At 37.1% G+C, this 22,534-nt stretch overlaps 1 protein-coding gene and 4 pseudogenes across 1 annotated transcript; all 5 read left to right on the top strand.

The window, feature by feature from the left end:
- Positions 1–1,502: 1,502 nt before the first annotated feature.
- On the top strand, positions 1,503–1,996 carry LOC103461483 (ladderlectin pseudogene; annotated as a pseudogene).
- A 1,942-nt stretch (positions 1,997–3,938) lies between these two features.
- Positions 3,939–4,426, top strand: LOC145553848 (ladderlectin pseudogene; annotated as a pseudogene).
- A 3,514-nt stretch (positions 4,427–7,940) lies between these two features.
- On the top strand, positions 7,941–9,130 carry LOC103472268 (galactose-specific lectin nattectin pseudogene; annotated as a pseudogene).
- A 2,063-nt stretch (positions 9,131–11,193) lies between these two features.
- LOC103472513 (galactose-specific lectin nattectin pseudogene) lies at positions 11,194–11,901 on the top strand (annotated as a pseudogene).
- A 4,367-nt stretch (positions 11,902–16,268) lies between these two features.
- cdca7b (cell division cycle associated 7b) lies at positions 16,269–21,806 on the top strand. Its single transcript, XM_008421767.3, has 10 exons — positions 16,269–16,424; positions 18,239–18,382; positions 18,477–18,577; positions 18,677–18,893; positions 19,011–19,073; positions 19,731–19,913; positions 20,168–20,323; positions 20,413–20,562; positions 20,844–20,980; positions 21,391–21,806. Exons 1-10 carry the CDS (start codon positions 16,407–16,409, stop codon positions 21,410–21,412), a joined length of 1,191 nt encoding a protein of 396 aa, XP_008419989.2. The 5' UTR covers positions 16,269–16,406; the 3' UTR covers positions 21,413–21,806.
- The last annotated feature ends 728 nt before the right edge of the window (positions 21,807–22,534 follow it).

Raw genomic sequence — 22,534 nt, 5'->3', positions numbered from 1 at the left:
GATGTGAATGTATGATTTGAACACAACAATTGCTTGGTTTATTAGCATTTAGCTGCAATTTTGTGTAAATACTGTGTGAGTGTGTGTCAGAAGAAAAACTAATGTGCATTTTAGAGGATTGGGTTGGATCAGGGCTGTCTGAGATCAATGGTGCAGCAGTTACTTTGGATTTAGAGAGAGGTGATTTCGCAATGAGATGGTGAAAGACTGAGTCTACCTTCAGTTGGAGAAAGGTTGACTGGGTGTTAAAGAATATGCATTTGCCACAGATCTGAACATATGTGATTAATTCAACTTATAATACTCACAGATGATGCTTTAGCAGGCAAGAAAACACAAGCAAGGCTGAGGAACTGCCATGTGGCTGCAACCGTGCTGTATTTCATGCTTTCTACTTCTTCCACTGCTTTTTTGATAAGTACCAAGAATGACCACTAGATGGCATTGTTTAGCACTTTGTCTTTTTAAAAATCCACACAAGTCCTGATCAAAACATTCCAACTCTTTTCTTGCTCAGAAATTTCTCTAGGTAGGCCATAGGTTGATGTCGGTTCATGAATGGTGATAAAAACAGGACTGCAGAGCACAGCAAAGATAAAGTTTTCTTACAGCATTTATGGGAACTGCACAAGGAAATCAAAGTAGGTCAGGTTTGTTTGAGGTATTCCCCAACACTATTTATTCTTTACATGCAATTGAACAGTATGGAAGAATCTATATTCAACCAGAATCTCTTCTGGATTCTGTTGGAATAGATTCTGAACAGAATTTGTTTCTGAATAGAGCTTTATCAGTTACCACATCTGTACTATGCTGTAGCAATGTTACAAAGCTGTTAGATGCTGTGCCTTTGACTTTCCACAGACAATTTGATAGGAGTCCTAATCAAAACATTCAAGCTGTTATCTTTTATGGTGAGTCACTTAGGTTGGACTTGGATTGACGTCAGAATATTTATGATGATTAAAATTGATTATAGAGACGAAGGTATATAGCTATATATAAAGCTGCCTTAAAGATATGAACATTTACTGGAATAGAACAAAACATTTAAGTTGACACACATTTCACTTGATAAGGAACTTTGAAATTGCTCTGACATTTAGCAAATATAGATGCACTACTAATGTTACAATCAGATTATTAGAAAATATATGTGGGTATAGAATACAAGAGATAAAACTTCACTTTATTAATTCACACGTTAACATCAGAAAGTAACAAAGAAAACCCATAGTTAGACAACTATGAACTCAATAATATGATATCTCAATGATAACCAAACTGATTGATGGAACAGAAACAGATAAAGAGTCCGTGTGGAAATGAAGATAATCATTAAAGTAGCTAATTAACAGGAACAAGATAGATGCCTTTCTGACAAATATAAAAGAAAGCAGATGGACTTCTTTCTCTCCAGAACTCTCTTCAGCATCCATCCCTGCAGATAAACTCCATCAAAACTCTGAAATCTCTCAGAATCAAGAACATCAGACTCCAAGATGATTTTGCTGTTCTTCTTGTTTGGTCTCTCTCTGGTTGCTGAGGTTCCTTCAGACAAACAGGAAATGAGAGTACAGTACAGTGCTTGTCCCCTGTTCTGGTTCGGCTTCAATGGACGCTGCTACAAGTACGTTGCCACTTTGATGACATGGGCTGATGCAGAGCAGCACTGTGTGACCCAAGGAGCCAACCTGGTGTCCATCCACAGTCTGGAAGAAGAGAACTTTGTCAAACTGCTGATCAGAAACTTTGATCCCGCTGAGGGAGCCAACTGGATCGGACTTTTGTCAGTTATATGTTTCATAAGGATGGAACATATTTCTGGTCTGACGGGTCTGGATTCAACTTCAAGCTGTGGAATGCAGGAGAACCAAACAACTATGGAGGATCTGAATCGTGTGTGACCACCAACTGGGACTCAGACAAGAGATGGAACAATGTACTGGGCACGAATAGATATGCCTTTGTTTGTAAAGCTCGACCAGTTTGCTGAGAATGTAATTCTGAATCCACTTAGTTATTCAAATGTGCTGATCAGAAAACATCAAACTGAGCTATAAAACATGCAAATATTTTTTTTTGTGCAATTTATATATTTTTTATTTATAAAGTCTGACTTTTGTTTATCCTTTCTTACATAAACTCCTTTCTTTGTAAAGCTTGCACAGATTTCAGATATTGTTACTCTTAAATGTGTCGATGAGAAAATATCAACTTAAATGTGTGAGATAAAAAAAATAATCTTTCTTTGTAACACTAAATGCTGCAGAACAAAGAAGTGGAACCATGTATGTTCAAAGATGAGAACAATTTATGACTCAATATTTGACATGATGAAATTTGAACACAGACTATAGATCTGGAATTTTACCATTTGTTTATTGAAAATTAATAAATTACATTAAATTAAATTACATTTCGCAGCTTAAGTAGATAATAATTGAAAGATTAGGCCCTGCATGATGAGCTGGAGCCGTTTCTCTGTTGGATGCGAGAAACAAACATTCTTTTAATGTCTGAGTGTATAATAAGGCTGTTTGTTTTGGTAGCCTGGGGCTTGGGACACATTTTTCTGGTCACTGCTCTTCCTTGTCAGCCAGCTGGCCCTGTAGTCTGCATTCACATTTTTACAACTCCACTATGCTGCCCCTCTGAGATCTGCCTGACTGGAGTGGAGCAGAGAGAGGATACCCAATTCTTCAAGTACTGTTGTGAAGTAAATTACATTAATGACACATTACATTTACAGTTATACTCAGAAATTTCCATGCACTCATCATATACATGGATATCATGTTAATTGGGAACTTTTAGTAACTTATTTGACATATTTTAAAATAGTGAAATGATGACATTAATCTTCAATGTTCTTCAAAATTAAGAATTAGTGCTCTAACCCACACAGTGTCCAAATTATACATAGGGCCTTTAATATACACATGTGTGCTATAGAGCTGATTAATGTGTAATCTTGTCCTTGGACTTCTCCCAATAGTCATTCACGACAGCCTTCAAGCGAATTTCCTCAACATCCTGTTATAAAAGATTTCACATTCCAATCAGAAATTGTCATTCATGCTCACATAAAAAGGCACTTGTTTGTGGACCTCAAATAGTTTGCCCTTAGAAACAGAAAAAAATGTCTCATTGTCTCAAGAATCTATATTCAACCAGAATCTCTTCTGGATTCTGTTTGAATAGATTCTGAACAGAATTTGTTTTTGAATAGAGCTTTGTCAGTTACCACATCTGTACTATGCTGCATCAATGTTACACAGCTGTTGGACGCTGTGCACTTGACTTTCCACAGACAATTTGATAGGAGTCCTAATCAAAACATTCAAGCTGTTATCTTGCAAGGTGAGTCACTTAGGTTGGACTTGGATTGATGTCAGCAGATTTATGATGATTAAAACGGATTATAGAGATGAAGGTACATAACTATATATAAAGCTGCTTTAAAAACATGAACATTTACTGGAATAGAACAAAACATTTAAGTTGACACACGTTTCACTTGATATGGAATAGTACATCTATATTGGCAAATATAGATGGATGTTACAATCAGATTATTAGAAAATATATGTGGGTATAGAATACAAGAGATAAAACTTCACTTTATTAATTCACACGTTAACATCAGAAAGTAACAAAGAAAACCCATAGTTAGACAACTATGAACTCAATAATAAGATATCTCAATGATAAAAAAACAGATTGATGGAACAGAAACAGATAAAGAGTCCGTGTGGAAATGAAGATAATCATTAAAGTAGCTAATTAACAGGAACAAGATAGACGCCCTTTCTGAAAAAAATAAAAGAAAGCAGATGGACTTCTTTCTCTCCAGAACTCTCTTCAGCATCCATCCCTGCAGATAAACTCCATCAAAACATTGACATCTCTTAGAATCAAGAACATCAAACTCCAAGATGATTTTGCTGTTCTTCTTGTTTGGTCTCTCTCTCTGGCTGCTGTGGTTCCTTCAGACAAACAAGAGATTAAAGTACAGCACAGTGCTTGTCCCCCATTTTGGTTCAGCTTCAATGGACCTTGCTACAAGTACGTTGCCACCTTGATGACCTGGGCTGATGCAGAGCAGCACTGTGTGACCCAAGGAGCCAACCTGGTGTCCATCCACAGTCTGGAAGAAGAGAACTTTGTCAAACTGCTGATCAGAAACTTTGATCCCGCTGAGGGAATCAACTGGATCGGACTGTCTGACATTCATAAGGATGGAACATATTTCTGGTCTGACGGGTCTGGATTCAACTTCAAGCTGTGGAATGCAGGAGAACCAAACAACTATGGAGGATCTGAATCGTGTGTGACCACCAACTGGGACTCAGCTAAGAGATGGAACAATGTACTGGGCACGAATAGATATGCCTTTGTTTGTAAAGCTCGACCAGTTTGCTGAGAATGTACAGTAATTCTGAATCCACTCAGTTATTCAAATGTGTTGATCAGAAAACATCAAACTGAGCTATAAAACATGCAAATGTTTTTTTGTGCAATTTATATATTTTTTATTTATAAAGTCTGACTTTTGTTTATCCTTTCTTACATAAACTCCTTTCTTTGTAAAGCTTGCACAGATTTCAGATATTGTTACTCTTAAATGTGTCGATGAGAAAATATCAACTTAAATGTGTGAGATAAAAAAAATAATCTTTCTTTGTAACACTAAATGCTGCAGAACAAAGAAGTGGAACCATGTATGTTCAAAGATGAGAACAATTTATGACTCAATATTTGACATGATTAAATTTGAACACAGACCATAGATCTGGAATTTTAACATTTGTTTATTGAAAATTAGAATATTATCAAATTACATTTTGCTGCTTAAGCAGATAATAATTGAAAGATTTGGCCCTGCATGATGAGCTGGAGCCGTTTCTCTGTTAGATGCGAGAAACAAACATTCTTTTAATGCTTGAGTGTATAATAAGGCTGTTTGTTTTGGTAGCCTGGGGCTTGGGACACATTTTTCTGGTCACTGCTCTTCCTTGTCAGCCAGCTGGCCCTGTAGTCTACATTCACATTTTTACAACTCCACTATGCTGCCTCTCTGAGATCTGCCTGACTGGAGTGGAGCAGAGAGAGGATACCCAACTCTTCAAGTACTGTTGTGAAGTAAATTACATTAATGACACATTATGTTTACAGTTATACTCAGAAATTTCCATACACTCATCATATACATGGATATCATGTTAATTGGGAACTTTTAGTAACTTATTTGACACATTTTAAAATAGTGAACTGATGACATTAATCTTCAATGTTCTTCAAAAGTAAGAATTAGTGCTCAAACCCACACAATGTCCAAATTATACATAGGGCCTTTAATATACACATACCCTCTTTGCAGGTATTTTTCATAAAATATCAGTTGCAAGACAGAGAAATCAAATGCACAGCAAAGTCCAATTCAAGTGTTCAATATCGTGGCATGGACACGATATTGAACATAATATCCTAGTGTTAGTGTTATTTCCTAATGCTCTGCTATTATATCTATTTTGAAAACCAACTTTGAAGTTTGGATCAAACAGATAAGAGAACATACAAAACAAATTAAAACTAGTTCTTCTTGTTGAAAAAAGACAAATCATTGAAGGTGATATTTAGTCATCTGGCCTTGGAATAAAAAACATTTCAAATGTTTAATCAAAAATCCCAAATTATTGTGATCAATCAGATACCATTGTTCATCATTATGTTCATTCATTATGTACATCTAATGATACAAAAGGAAAACTATATTTGAAAATAGTTTTTCAAATGATGATGTAAGTTTTTTTCAATAGAAAAGCGAATGTGATTAATCTATTTAACTGTCTGGAAGATCAAAAATATTAAGCCAAAATCAATCTAGAAATGTCATGAAATGTAGAATTGGTAGATAGACTTCTTTAGAATATTGCAGGAATACATCATATACTGTGACAATAAAAAAAGAATAAACTTAAATAACATAAGGATTATTGGTTTTGATTACTCACCTCCTAATCCTTCAAACAATAAAGTAGATAATCTAAGATTGTATCTATTGTGTTTGTCAGTTGTCCTATTTTTCAACTCCACTGACCTGGTTTCTATTAAACAGCAACCAAACATATATTTTTTAGTGCTGTAATAAACCGGTGACCACATGGAAAACACAACAACAAAAATGTTCTATTGGATTGATTAATGTGTAATCTTGTCCTTGGACTTATCCTAACAATCATTCACGACAGCCTTTAAGTGTATTTCCTCAACATCCTGTTATAAACGATTTCACATTCCAATCAGAAATTGTCATTCATGCTCACATAAAAAAAGCTCTTGCTTGTGGGCCTCAAACAGTTTGCCCTTAGAAACATAAAAAAAATAGTCTCATTCCACTCTATGACTTCAGATGCTCTAATTGTATATGCTTTTTGTAAGAGCTTTATGCATAAAATCATTAAAGGTTTTTCTGGATGATTTTTTTTTGGGGGGGGGGTTAAGATCAAAAATCTTTTTTGCAAGAATGCTCTGTCCACTGGTTATTACATTTATGCAAGCCTTCATCAATCACTCTTTTCTTGAAATATGAGTCTCTCACATCCTTGATCATCTTGCTGCACAAACATAGCACAATGTTTGACATCTATTTTGTCTGATTTGAAGAAGATGGGTGGGTCAACGTCACTCAGGTCTTTGTTGACCATTATTAGATCTCAAAAATACTTCTTGGTTTCTCTTACAGAAACTGAGCTGCATGTTGTGTCTTCTTTTCTAAGTGCATCGAGGTTCATCCTCTGCGTGAACTGCCGTTAGTTTAAGAACTATTGTTTGAATGATTTAACATCAGATGTCAAAGCACAGATGATGCAACATCTACATGCAACTTTGCTCAAGTCCTCTTGAAGGTCTTGAGGTGAGCAGCAGAGTTCAATGATAGCATCGCCATTTGATGATGTTGTTTGATGATTTTTGGTTGCAAACATTATAATTAGGGCATTATTCAATATGAGGATTCAAAAATAATTAGACTATTTGGACAGTTTAATTTTCTAGGATCAAGGGTTGGACTTTGATTTACAATGTAATAAATAAACAGCTGGATAGAATAAAAAAATAAAATGAGAAACTGAATTTCCAGAAATTGAGGGAATTAAAGTTTGAATTTCTGCTATGTGTTTATGTGGAATTTTAATTATCAGTGCCTGGCTCTGGATGCAAAAACCTTAATACATGACTTCTTTGTTGGTTTCTAGGTATTGGCATCTTATTTTTCAGGATCATATAGGAAGTGTTATTGTTTATTTTAAAGAGTATAAAATATATTACTCAACCTTATCACTGAACTTTTGCATCCTGAGTGGAACAATGATAGATAAAGTTTCCTTGTAAATCAACATTTACAGGAACAGAACAAGGAAATTAAGAGAACAATAACTGTCTGGCACACCTGCACTTGTTCCTTGACTCATTTTTTAAGAAGAAATCAAACAGAATTAATGTTACTGATTATTTTGTTTCTTACAGAATCATGATAATACATTTTTATGTTTTTTACTGAGCAATAGTTAGGAGGAAAATTTAACCACAATTTTCCAAACTAAAGTCACCATGTCAACTATTTAAACTGGATCTAATGCATTGAATCATTGCAACCTGATAAATTAAAAAAGCTCCTACTTGGAGTTTTCTTATTTAAAGGTTAAAGGTAAAGGTAATTTTATTTATTTAGCACATTTTCAGCAACAAGGCAATACAAAGTGCTTACATTAATTGCTTAATGTATAATATTTCGATTTTGAGATTATTTTAATTTAAAAAAAACTTTGTCTTTTGAGATTATCCTGTTAAAATGTTACCCTGGAATATATAATATATAAATCTGAACATGTTAAACTTAATTTTAAGAAGATGTTCAAAGGGCTATGATGCTGTGTACAACTTTTATTGTTATTTTCCTATAAATATTAACTGATGTATTGATCAATCATTACACTCCAACACTGCAGACGCCCTTTCTTGGTGCTATAAAAGGAAGCAGCCTGCCGTTTGCCTCTCCAGGATTCTCTTCTACATCCATCAGAAAAACTCCATCAAGATCTTCAGATCCCTCCTTATCAGAGGCATCGAGCTCCAAGATGATGTGGTTCCTCTTCCTGTTTGGTCTGGCTCTGGCTTCTGAGCCTCCTTCAGATGGACAGGAACTGAAGCTGATGCGTGGCGGCTGTCCCGTGTTCTGGTTCAGCTTCGAGGGTCGCTGCTACAAGTACTTCGGATCAAGAGTGACCTGGGGAGAAGCAGAGCTCCACTGTGTGCGAGAGAGAGCCAACCTGGTTTCCATCCACAGTCTGAATGAACACAATTTTGTCAATTTGCTGATCAAGAACTTTGATCCAACTCGGTCACGAACCTGGATTGGACTCACTGATATGCATAAGGAAGGAGGGTGGATTTGGTCTGATGGGTCTAAATATAGATTTTCCCGCTGGAATTCTGGACAGCCTGACAATGCTCGTGGAATTGAAAACTGTGGACACACAAACTATGGAAGCAATTTTTTTTGGAACGATAGTGTGTGCTCAAATAAATTTGCTTTTGTCTGCACAATTCGTACAGCTAACCCCTAGCAACAAAAAAATTAAAAGAAAAAAAAAGTTAACTGTTTTGCATTTCTTGATTAATTTTCAGTTTAAATTCAACCTATTTTTTTTTCAACAAAACCCAATGGAAAGGCATATATGTGGAAATGTGATATTTTCTTCTATTGTATACACTGTATATACACTTATATAACCATCAACATAAAATACATCTTTGTGATAAACTCTTAACATCCAACTTAAAATGATTTCTCTGTGCGGTTCTTTGTGGAAATATTAGGAATAATATAACAATGTATTAGATATGATACAGTATGAGGGGGGAATCAAGAATGATCACATGTAAAATTACTTCTTGCTAACATTTTATACAATTTATACAATATACAACCCAAACTAATGTTTCTCTCATTTTGGTGTTTTACCATTAGCTTAAGAGATGGATAATTTCACAATGAGATGTTGTAAGCCTGAGTCTACCTTCAGTTGGAGAAAAGTTAATTGAGTTTTTAAGACTATGCATTTGCCACAGGGTCTGAAAAAATAAAATAAAATAATGGTTCGACAAGTGATTATGCAAATGTGTAAGAAAAATACAACAGGGTAAAAAAAATAAAAAAATCAAGTTCATATTTCAAATACAATGGCCAAAAATTCAAATCTTCACACATTCTTATTGCAAAAATTGTGCCTAGATTTTTTTCTTTCCTCATTTAAATAGTTTACATACAAAGAAGCAATACCTCTGACGAAAGGAAGATTGCTTACACCAACACAAAAACTGTCTTTGCCTGAGTCCAGATCAAAACATTCCAGTTCTTATGTTGCTCAGAGATCCAGTTATGTTTTTATTTATGGTGATAAAAGCAGGACTGCATGGCACAGCACAGATAAAACTTTATTTAGCATTTATGGGAGCTGCACAAGGAAATGAAATGAAATCAGGTTTGTTTTAGGTATTTCCCAACACTAGTTATTATTTACATACAATTGAACGGTGCTGTGGAAGATTGCAGATTTGAACAGATGACAGACCCACTGGTCAGGACCAGAACACGTCAGTTTGTTGTAAGTTACCACATGTGTACAATGCTGCAGCAATACTATGCAGCTGTTGGATGCTGTGCCCTTGTCTTTCCACATACAGCTTGATAGGAGTCCTGATCAAAACATTCAAGCTGTTATCTTGCAAGGTGTAATCAGCAGGTTGGACTTTGGTTGATGTCAGCACATTTATGATGATTAAAACTGCTTTTAGATCTAATTACATATAATTATAGATTAAACTTAAACGTGAGCATTTACTGGAACAGAAAAAGGAAATTAAAGTAGGTCGGTCACTGACACACATTTAGTTCCACTTGATAAGATATGTTTAATCTGCCCTAGCTTTTAGCAAGATTAGATACACTAGTAATAGCACAGTTACATTGCTAAGATATATATTTAAGTAGAATAAAAAGATAAAACTTCACCTTATAATTAAGGCTAGGACATGAATGAATGATTCCTCCTCACATAAAATTCTTGTTGATGAACAATCTTGGCCTTAATGTTTTCCCAAGAATAACTGAGAAAGTGAACTTCAAGTGCTTTTCCTCTTGCACTCATAGTCTTTTGGACGACTCCTCTCTTCCATAGTAAACCATTTCCAGTTTGTTGTGTCTTTGCCTAAATGATGAAAACTGAGTTCCTATTTCATGCCAAGTATCTTTTGAAATGTTGTTTAAAGATATTATGTTACCCCAGGTGCGATCTGAACCCGGAACCTTCTCACTTCAGCGTAACAGTACTAACCCCTGAATTACTCCTCAGCACTAAATAGATAATACAAAACAAATGTTATATGATGTTTAATCTAATTGCCCACATGGATATAACCTGATGGTGTATCAGCAGAAGCTGTCTTGTAAAACATCAGCAATGGCACAAACAGAATATCAGTCATTAAAATAGGTCATTAACTGTTTGACCCTGACTTCCACTGTCTTATTTTTCTTTCAAAGAACCTATGTTAAAACTCTGTGTGCAACTCACTGTGTTTTTCTGACTGTGTCACCGTCTCGAATCAATACTTCAAACATAATTTCCAGCACCATTGCTGATACACACAAGAAGATATATCGTAGTTGTAATAGTGGACTGAACAAGTTAAAACGGGAGAAGGACATTTAGCTTTGCAATTAAATGTGCAAGTTTATTACAGAAACACACTGATGGTTTTGTACTGCATTGCAGACAAAAGTAATGAGCTGTAACACAAAGGACAAACTGTAGACATGTCTTTAACATTTTTGGAAAACAGGTGATTGTCATAGCAAAATGGGTGCATACCTAATTAATGAGACAATCTCTCAATGAAGACAGCAAAAGCAGCACAAGATATTATACTTTGGTCAAAAGTTAACAAGAAGTCTGTCTATCTAAAAGTTATTAATCCAGTCATTAGCATAAACTGCAAATTGTTTTACATCTTAGTGTTTCAAACCTTTTCCAGTTCCCCACAACTGTCTTTGTTGTCAAACTTGTTGTCTCCAGTACAAAGATATTTTCTAGGTTAACTGCAGTCAGGCATGCAATCCAGGTGCTGTACCATGGAGTCATCTATTTATTAACCAATCACATTTGATCAGTAGCACAGACGCCCATTCAGACGGATATAAAAGCAAGCAGTCTGTAATCTGCCTCTCCAGAATCTTCTCAAGCATTGATGACTGCAGATAAGATTATATAAAACCTCCCAGACTAAGACTCTTCAGTACTACAACATGTTGCCGCTCGTTTTCCTGTTTGCTTTGGGTCTGGCTGCTGTACCTCCTTCTGACAGAGAGGAAATAGAACTGGTGCGTGGCGGCTGTCCCATGTTCTGGTACAGCTTCAATGGCCGCTGCTACAAGTATGTTGCCTCACGGATGACCTGGGCTGATGCAGAGCTCCACTGTTTATCAGAGGGAGGAAACTTAGTGTCCATCCACAGTCTGGAGGAACACAATTTTGTGAATAACCTGATCAAGAACTTTGATCCTACTCGCGAATTCACCTGGATTGGACTCGCTGATGTTCATAAGGAAGGGGCGTGGATGTGGTCCGACGGGTCCAATAATGAATTCTCCCTTTGGGGTCATGGTGAGCCTAACAATGGTAACAATGGACAAGAACACTGTGGTCACACCAATATTCCTCCGGACTATTACTGGAATGATCATGTGTGCTCACATATAAAAACTTTTGTTTGTGCGTCTCGTATAATTTGCTCTTAGCCACAGAAAAGCTGTCTCATTTCACTCTGTGACTTTAAATGTTCTAGTGTGATATTAAAAATATTTTATATTTCTCAGGGTGAATTTTTTTCTCAGAGTATAATTTCAAGGTTTAATTTTCTAAATAAGAGTTGCTTAGAAATGAAAAGAAAATAAATATCACAAAAGAAGTCCAGGGTACAAGTGAAGTGTGCAGGATTAGGTTGGCATTACATCTTTCCTAAGGACTGTTAACCTATTAATTTAACCATGGTGTTCATTTGAACAATGGACTGGACTGGAAACGCAACAGTGAAGCCGTCAAAAAGAAGGGACAGAGCAGACTATGCTTCTTGAGGAAGCTAACATCCTTCAATGTTTGCACCAAAACGCTGCAGATCTGCTATAAGTCTGTTGTTCAGAGTGTCATCTCTTCTGCCATCATTTGTTGGGGCACCACCATCAGAACCAGGGGCTTAAAAAGGCTCAGCAGCCTGATAAAGAAGGCTGGTTCTGTTCTGTGGACAAGTGTGCAACTTCTGGAGATGATGATGCAAAGAAGGATTCTTCATAGGATCAAGAAAATGTTGGTCAACCCTGACCATCCTCTTTGTGTTACTATCTTGGGAAGGCAGAGCATCTTCAGTCAGAGGCTTCTTCAGATTTACTGTAATACTGCTACAAGAGATCTTTCCTGCCAACAGCCATCACCATGAACAATAACTCTTTGAAGAATTAATGCGTTACAGCAACATCTATTAATTAATAAAGTATTTTTGAATTGAATTGAATTTAATTAAGACTGGATCTTGGATTGGAGGTTGTTTTTTGTTCGTTTGATTTTCATAAACTGTTTGTTTATTAAGCTTTTGTTGAGTTTTATTTTTAATTTTGTCATTAAATACATACACAAGCAAGTCATTTTGATTGTTGAGTAAAACATTATTTTGATTTTAAAACCTTTGTTTTAAAATCAAACAAAACAGACAAAACGTTCCACTTTTGTCTGTTGTGCTGTTGGTAAAAAAGTCTCCTCAAGCCAAGTTCTTGAGCTGGATTTCAACCCCAGCCTGCATCTGACCTTAAGTGAAAATCCACATATTCATGCTTCCATTTTAGCTTTCAAGATGAAGCCAAGATGCACCCCTACATCCAAAAACCCCCTTGAGGTATAGAAAACAAAACATATTCTGGAGATGTATGTTAGCCTTTAATTTTTTACTTGTCTAAATAAGTAACAGTATGACTGCAACAGTACCCCTGTCTTTTATAGTAGTCAACCAGACTATCACAATGAGCTTTGCTTCAAAAAATAAATCCATTAAAGTCTGTCAAATGAATATGTTTAACACATATTCAGTTTTTTCATAGCAAATACAGTAAATGAATCCATGAATTGAAAGACAGCAACGCTGTCTACAAGTCTCAATCTCCTGTAACAGTTGTTTTCCATGTTTGTCCTCAGGATCCACTATTCTGCATGGTTTAGGACTCCACACACCTGATTTGAATAAATGGGTGATAAATGGGCTTCTGTAGCACTGAGTTGATGCAGTCATTTGATTCAGGGGCAGAGGAACGTCTAAAACATTAAGGATAGTGGGCTCTAAACACCAGGATTGGTGAAAAAAACTGTACAAGCACAGAGAAGAAGCATTTTCCTGATTTCTGACCCTTGTTCAAATGTAGCTCAACTTACATTACTTAGTAGTTGAGCTACAGTTTTAAAGGGGGAATTCTACAGTAGTCTTGGTCTCTATCAACTGCAACAATCAATTTCAAAGTCATGGTTCTCTTCTTGTAGAGTAATATGTTATGCTGACCAATTGCTTATTGCTCAGTTTAGATGTGGACGATGTGCACAAAACCTGCAGACAATGTCCCTGAGTTGTGGACTTGTGACAGTTAAAAACTCCTGAATGTGAGTTACACAAACATATTTTGGTTATTATCAAGTCCTACATATTTTGTCCATGCGGTTGTCATGTTCAAAGAACTTTTTGACGAAAATATTTATGAATTACATTGTCAAAATGTATGTGTTTTCTTTCCTTGTTTGAGCAATGTCAAGATTTTGTTAAGCCGTAAACTTAAATTTGATTTAGTGCTGTTTCCAAGCCACTAGAGGGCAGCAAGAACATTCAGTAAAACAGTGTTAGGGCGAATTATGGTGTGTTAGCTTCATGAACCACTGTCATAAGATGTTTTTTTTTTACAAAGTGTGATAGAACTTTATTATTTAAGTACAAGACTGAAGTAATTTGTTCTTTTTTTTCTTTTACTTTTGAATTAAAGACAATTAATGCAGTGTTGTATACAATCTAGAACTTATTAGTTTATGATCAGCACAACACGTTTGTGTTACAGTCAGATTTTGCTTACAAAGTTTTAAAGGAGAGCAGGATCATTATCTGGTGCTCCCAAAAATTTTATATCGTTTTTTTTTTTTTTCTTTTCCTTTTCACCTTTTCTTCTTTTGCTGTAATGGAGTCTGAAGACAAGCGAACTGAGATCTGATGCATAATCTGATGCAAACTCCATCTGCATCTGGTTTTTGAAAAGATGTTTGTGTGCACAACTGTGATAATACTTCCATGGAAAGGAATCTGATAAAGAGTTTCTTTTAAAGGATAGTTTTTATGGAAAATCAAAACAAACATTAAAGTAGCCCATTAACAGGAACATGATAGATGCCCTTTCTGACGGATATAAAAGAGAACAGGTGAACTCCTGTCTCTCCAGAACTCTCTTCAGCCTCTGTCGCTGCAGAAAAACTCCAGCAATCCATAGAAATCTCTCAGAATCAAGAACATCAGACTCCAAGATGATTTTGCTGTTCCTCTTGTTTGGTCTCTCTCTGGCTGCTGTGGTTCCTTCAGACAGACAGGAGATGACACTACGGCGGGGCGGCTGTCCCCCGTTCTGGTTCATCTTCAATGGACGCTGCTACAAGTACGTCGCTACCTTGATGACCTGGGCTGATGCAGAGCAGCACTGTGTGACCCAAGGAGCCAACCTGGTGTCCATCCACAGTGTGGAAGAAGAGAACTTTGTCAAACTGCTGATCAGAAACTTTGATCCCACTCAGGGAGTCAACGGATCGGACTGTCTGACGCTCAGAAGGACGGAACGTATTTCTGTGAAACAATTATTGTTTTTAAATAGTGCTATATTAAAAAATGGCTTGACTTATCAGAAATAGCTAGTCATACAAAACCAAAAGTGACAAAAATTCAGATCCACTTACATAAAAAGCGATAGATATGATAGAATATGGTGCCCAAAAGAAAACATATTCTCAAATTAAGACAGTAGCAGGGGTCTCAAAAGGAGAAGTGTTCTTCCTCAGCGAGAAAATTGGAGCAGTCTGCATACCAACAGCATCAGTCCAGACATGCCCTAGATACCATGACCATGTGATTGATTTACACAAGTTGTCTTTGTGCAGAGATCAAACTACTGCCTGAAACAATGAAAACGAGACCCTTGAGTATATTTTATTATTGCACATTGATGTCATCAGAGGCTGATCACATTTATATCAATCCCTCTGATTAGTCGTCTGTAACTTTGCAAAGCAAGGACACACCTTTCTCTCCATTTGTCATCACTTATTCCAAATGGTTTGCTGGATGATTCTTAAAGAATGCATTTAGTTACCAAGACTAAGACTTTAAATGATGCATTACATAAAGTACAAAACAAAATTAAACCCAAAAAATCCCAAGGATCATGACACTGATGGTGCCACTGCTTCTTTAATTCCCTGAACTTTTCCCAAAGTTTTAATATCTATTTTAAACCTGTATCCTAGATACAGGTTTAAAAGAGGAGGTGAAATTCCTTAAAATTAGTTTCTGGTGAAATAATCTGCTTTTGCATGTTAGAGCCTCACAGTCTGTCTTTTTATGAAACAACTTTCATGTAATGAGCTGTAGATCAGATGCATTTAAATACATCACTAAGTTTTATTCTGTTTTTAGTCTATTTTTAATAAAAGAATTGCTGTTAATGCTTTGTGTAGTACTTTCCTTCACTTGCTTCAAATGTGCGATAGAAATAGAGACTTGACGTTGTTTCAACATTCAGATATCTAGAAGCAGGGCTTAAGAAACAGAAATAGAAAAGGCATTTGCAGAATGTTGCCTTCGTGGTCATATTTACATCATAAAGAAAAGAAGTGAAAGACACTGGAGCTGTTTAGGCCGAGGATCCTGGCCACCCCCACGTGCTGTTTCCGCGCGAAGCCGGACCGAACCATTCCGAGTTTAGGAGGGGAATCCGTGGACTGACTTCATCTTTAGACTTGGAGAATCTATGCATGTATTTGAGTTTTAATAATATTTTTACTTATTTGTGAAATTGTAAATATGCTGGCAAGTTAGTTACGTTTCTGTGCAAAAAAAAAGTACACTTTACGTGTGCGCACGTCGACGTCACGAGCCCCATTTTCTGCAACACTCTTGAGCGGGTCGGTTTTAAATCCACCTTTTTTCATTGATTTCGTTTCATGAGCTTAAACTTTCTCTCCAGAAAACTTTAAACTAAAGGAATAACCCCCAAAATGACCCTCAAGTCAGATGTAAGTACCCGAACCGCCATGTTATTGGGTTTTTCTTTTCTTTACCGAAATGTAAGCCGTTATATATATATATTTTTTCGAACCACACCTCCACGAACAGCCCTGGATATCGTGGTTGTAAATAAGCTAGTACTTGTTTTAACCTCTGTTAACAAGTGATATTATGGTTTGTTTTAAACTACACTTTAGATAAACGTCCAGAAAGTATTTTGCAAATCTAAATGAAGGTGTTTATGTTTAGTGTTTAAAGGTTTTATTCGAACTTCAAACATGCATTTAAAGGAACTGCATTTTTCCTCTCTCTCTGAGATCTACAGTTGCAGTAAAATTACAATTGGATGATGCTGCATGCATATTAATGCAGCAGCATACCACAAAATATTATATTTCTCCCCTGTGAGCTCAAACAAAACATCTTGTTATCCTGCTGCTTTTATTGATGACGCCACAAGAGGCACTAGGGATTTGTAAACAACTCATCTGTGTGAGTGATTTTCTTCCTGCTGATATTGAGTGGAGAGATAGTGATGGAATGGGCTGCACTGCAGCATGCTGGATCCATTATAAGTGTGTCCACCAGATGATCATTTATTATCTTTGGTGGTTTTGCAAGGAAATGTTTTTAGGACTCAATGAACCACATCACCCAGACTTGGTTCTAAATAATTGCTGAAAATCTTTGATGGTTAAATCTCTTTATTACAGCCAATCCTCTTACTCTTAAGAAAATGCTACTGTGTGTTGTCAGATATAGCTTAAATGTTTTCCGAAAGCTATGCAGAACACAACTAACCGCTCTTTAAGGATGAAGTTTATTGAAAAGATTTGAATAAAGAGGGGAAAACAAATGCAAATGTGTCTACTCAAAAAAAAAAAAAGGTTGTTGTGCTTGTGCCCTATGTAATGTCATCAGAAACAGTTGTACATTAGTGCTTACTTTTTTGTTTGCTTACAAGAAGTATGTTATCCTATAGGTGGTCATCTACATCTAAAAAGTCTTTCATTTTGCAGTAAGGTCCAGCTAGCATCTTTAATGTCCGACAGTACAGACAGGATGCAAACAAAAACATGTAAGAATGATGTACAAATTCAATGTTGCACTATCTTATAAAAAAGTTTACTTCTATGTCTTCATTAATTACAAACATAGCAGTGTGTATGTAATACTGCCTGACTGAACCTAGCAGGGCCTTACAATAAGCCATAAATTATGAAAACACTGGTCTTTGTGGTTGCTGGTGTGTGGAGGTACTGTTTAGAGTAAAACGGAAAAGCTTAAAGAATTCTGAAGTGGAGGAATTGGTGATTTATGACCCATTTATATGGCAAGAAACCTTTGTATATGGGGGTTCTTACTATGGGGAAGTAAAGCTGGTGGGAATGAGATATAGGGTTGAGTGTCTTTTCCTTTTTCACTTCGTCTCGTCACTGCTCTTGCTTGTCCTGCCAAACTGCGGCTTGCCCTGCAGCGATAAGGATTTCTCTGGTGTTGCTCGTTCAAAGTCCAAAAGATAAGTTTTGTTCTGTGACGGCCAGCCCCAGCTCTATTGATCCCTGCGCAAATTCTTCTCCCTTTTACAGCTGCACACAGTTAATTTGGTGTCAAATCACGCCAACAGATGGACTTTGTCTCCCTCTGGTGTATAGTTCAATAATCCTGAGGTTGAGAGCCTAAATATTGTTCTATAAAAGTTCAGTTCTCTTGTCTATCATTTGAAATGAACAAATAAATACCTGCTGTGTACTTTCTTTTTTTCTTGCCCTTCCGTGGAAACACAACAATTTATTTTCGTGCTGGGTGTGTCTGCCAACAGGCTCCAACTTTCAAATCCCAGTATATAACTGCTGAGCTGGCTCATCTGTTCAGCCAATCAGACAGCGAGGAGGAGTTTGAAGGATTCAGCGAGGATGAGGCAGAAGAGGACAGAGGATGCTTCCAAAAGCAGAAAAAGACCAAAGTAGGATATTCTTAATAAAAGCTTTTGACCACAAAATGAAAGTTCATCCTTTACGCCCTGATTATTATTTTTTTCCCTTTTGGTTTTTCCTTAGGTTGTTGACTCGGAAGAGGAAAGTGACAAAGACACAGGCTTCTACTCGGACGGCGAGGAGCCACCTGAGCCAAAGAGGAGGAGTCTGTTAGTTGCCCTTAGGTGATGATTTGTAGATCACTAAATGATTGGGACAGAACTAGAAAGAAAATGCAGAGGGTGGCGACACGCTCAGCTGAAATAAAAAAAATTGCTCTCTAGGTTTCCAGGTAAGAAAGGACCTCCTGCCCCCCCAAAAAAACAGAATAAGATAAATGTAACTAAGCCAGCCGGAGGGAGTGATCCACCTCGGAGAGGGAGAGGAAGGCCGAGGAAGGTCAGCAGGGAGGAGGAGGAGCAGGTGGTGAAGAAGAAGAAGGAGCCCCTGTGCCAAAGTCTGATAAAACGAGATCGCAACATACAGGAAAACAAAGCCATGGTAATGTCTTGGTGTAAGAATATGTTTGCATTTTTTTCTAGTTGTTAACTTTTTACACATCCTTGATTCATTCGTCTGTGATTTATTTATTTTTCTTTTTTCTTTTTTTCTTTTCAGCTCGCAAAGCTGTTTGCTGGTCTGACCTCCCTGGCTGACCTGACTCCGCTGGACACGCCTCAGGTGAGCATTTTGCACAAACAACTAACACAAACGGGTCAAAATGAATGGAGGCCTTCGAAAAATGCTTGGAAACGTCTTTATTTTCTTACAGGTTCCGAGTACACTGATTTCCCTCACCATGATTCTTTTATATGTGTTTGAGAAATCCTTGAAGCGCCTATGAAAGGTTAACCGCATGGAGAGGCATTGTTGTGACGATGTGCTGAAGGCAGAGTGTCGCAAAGAGTTTCTTAAAGAGACTCTTCAAGTTGTTAAATTGTGAGATCAAATTTCTCTTAAGACATTTACAGCATTTTTATAATAACTGAAGGTAACAGTTACTTGATTTTGCTGTAAAATGGCTGCAAATGCCTGGAAAATTCATAATACGACCCCTTTTAAATCTAGGACTTTGACTCGACTTGAGACTTGGGTGGAAAGAATTGAGACTTACTTGCTAATACATATTAAATTACTAGTGAAATTTTCTGAAATGAGTTGTGATAATCAGTAAACTCATTGGTGTATGTGTGGGGAACGCAGGTGTCGCAATGTGCAATTAAAATGACCAACGTGGCAGCATAGACCTGAGGGTCTCACCATGTCCTCATTTAAGAAAAAAATAAATCATCGGCGAACCAGAGGAAGCAAAACAAAAACTGCTCTGCTTTTCTGCAGAAGAGGAAGAGGATATCGCAGAAGGTGTCGCCGCAGAAGCGTAAGTTTAAGTCAGACGTAGGGTCAGAGAGGAGGAACCCGTCGCGTAAGGCTCGTCCTCCGGAGAACTTCGGGGTGGAGGAAAAACCTGAGCCAGATCGCATCAGAAAACCACGGACTCTGGACATCTGGAGACTGATGGAGGTGCGCTTTAACGAAAGGTTGAAAAGAATACTGCAGGATATTAGCAGCATGTTCTTGTTAGACTTTATTCTTGCGGTAGGTTTCAAATGAATGCACTTTGCATCTAGTGTTTAGTTTTAGTTTCCTATTAAAAGCAATCTATTAAACGATGCGTTCCGATGTTCAAAATCCCAACCATTTTGAATCATTGAAAAAGAAGGAAAGGTTTTCGCATAACCTTGCTTGAGGCCTGTGATCTGTTCCCCACTGGTCAGGTGGATGAGGACCATATTGACAGGAGAAAGAAAAACAAAAGAAGCCCCAGGTCCAGGAAGAGCCAGTTCCTGGTGAAGTCGGTCGACGAGATCACGGACGAGGACCTGGAAAACGTGGCGTACCGCAGCAAAGACAAGATCTGGGACAAAGACAATGTGAGTGGCTACACGTCCTTCATCTTTGGCCTCCATTTGTTCCGTGATGTCGGCAGAGCGCCTGAGTCGCTTTCTTCACGCCCTTTCAGGGAAGCTCATGCCACCAGTGCAGACAGAAGACTCTGGACACCAAGACAGTGTGCCGTAGCGGTTACTGCGTAGGGGCCAAAGGTCAGTTCTGCGGACCGTGCCTGAAGAATCGCTACGGAGAGGACGTGCGCACCGTTCTGCTCGACCCGGTCAGTGTTTACACACGTAGCAGATGCTTTTTCCTAAAACGAAATGACAATTAAAAAGAGAAAAAAATATATTTTTAAAGACTTTTATAAATAAGAAATTAAATTTAAATCTATAATGGATGTTCCCTAATAAACCACCCAGTGCACACCTTATTTGTTGTGCATATATTGTCCTCCAGAAACGTTTTGGCTGAATGAAACAACTCTAGTTCCAGTACTACAGAGTCTAGAGAGCAAGTCGAGACTAACTGTCCCCTACTTCCTTTTTCTATTTCTGTCAGACGTGGTCGTGTCCCATCTGCCGGGAAATGTGTAACTGCAGTCTGTGTCGTAAAAAGGAGGGCCGCTGTGCCACGGGGACCCTGGTGGCCCTGGCGCGCTATAATGGCCACGACAACGTCCACGAGTATTTGGAGAGGTGAGCTCCCTCTTTTTCACCGTGCGGTTGAATGTGAAAGGGGCAGAATCGAACCAAAAACGGCTATGATGGAAGAAAACTGAACTAAGAACAAACCTGTTTTGTTGGTGTGTTTTAAGCACATAAAGAGGGCAGTCTATTAGAGATCATTCATGCGTTTGAATCCTCAGAGATAAGTGCACAAGATTAAGTCAGTTTAATGTAAGTAATATTATGGCGTTTCTTAAAATGATACGGATTATTCATATTAACTCTTAATTGTTATTCGGAGCAATACCTGCTGTTTGGCGGTAGAGCTGTAACATTGGGGGAAAATAAGCTAATTAAAAATGCTAAGTTTTGTTAGTTTTAGTAAGAAATGTTCACACAGTTGAAATTCATGTTTTTTGTTTGTTTTCTTTCTGTTTCAGTATCCAGAAGGAGCTGCAGTGAAATCCAGAAAACCAAACGTCTTCTGGTGCTGCAAAGTACTGTAAAAACAATTTAATGCACATTTTAATTTCCAACACATTCCTGACCTTTTATCCAACATTGTTGGGATTTTTATTTTTTTTATGTCACCTTAATGAGTTACATACTATTGTTTTTTTGTTTTTAATATGTATATCCTGGTTTGTGTTTGTGTTGCAGGGATGTTTTTGTTGTTTATGTCAGATCTTTAAATTGTATAATTTTTTTCTAAACTTTATTTTTTTTTCTTTTACCTAAATATTGTAGTGTGCCTTTTTATAGCAAAAACTGAAGCTTTGATTCAAATAGCTTTGCAACACTTTATACCATTCTCACTGGTTTATTTTCTACATCTTAATAAAGTTTGTGAAAAGTGCTGGCTTTATATTTTTTTCTTGGTGTTATACAAACCCCAGCATTATTCATTATTTATGTAGTTTATTGTGACAGAAGGTATTATTAAGGTTTTGGCATGGCCCAGACATAATTACTTTTTTAATTTGAAACATTTTTTATATCTTACTTTATCTTTTGAAATATGCCTGTCCTATTAGAAAATCTACCAGAAGTATGAGTAAGTTAGCACCAAATTGGAGAATGAATTTCTTATTTGACCAACACTTGCATTCAGACCCCATTACTTTTATACCTGTAAGATTTTTAACTGACGTGCGCAATTTAATATCAAATTAATTTTTCTGTGCCAAGAATACCTCAGATGTTTGTCGGAGGACATTAGTGAACAAACGTCACGAAGACCGAGGAACATGTTGCACGAGTTAGGGATAATGTGTAAAAGTTTAAACCGGGGTTGAGTAATACAACAGCTCAAGCTTTGGGAAAATACTGGGGAAAAAAAAGTCTTGCAAAACTCCAAACTTATCTAACAGGGGAGCAAAAATCAGAGCAGCTGAGCCAAAGTTACCCACTGGCTGTCAACAGGCTGATGGTAACCTTGGAGGAGCAGCACAGATCCATGTCTCTACATCTGGCCTTTATGGAAGATTGAAAATGAAAGCAAAACTTAATTATGCCCCAGGAATTTTAATAAGTAGGGGAACAAATGTTCTGGTCCATTAGTGTCACACTCTTTTTCATTTTGGG

This window comes from Poecilia reticulata, chromosome 11, assembly GCF_904066995.2.
Source record: "Poecilia reticulata chromosome 11, P_reticulata-male-v2, whole genome shotgun sequence".
Lineage (NCBI taxonomy): Eukaryota > Metazoa > Chordata > Actinopteri > Cyprinodontiformes > Poeciliidae > Poecilia > Poecilia reticulata.
The sequence above is the reverse complement of the archived record's forward strand: the minus strand, read 5'-3'. Positions and strand labels throughout refer to the sequence as shown.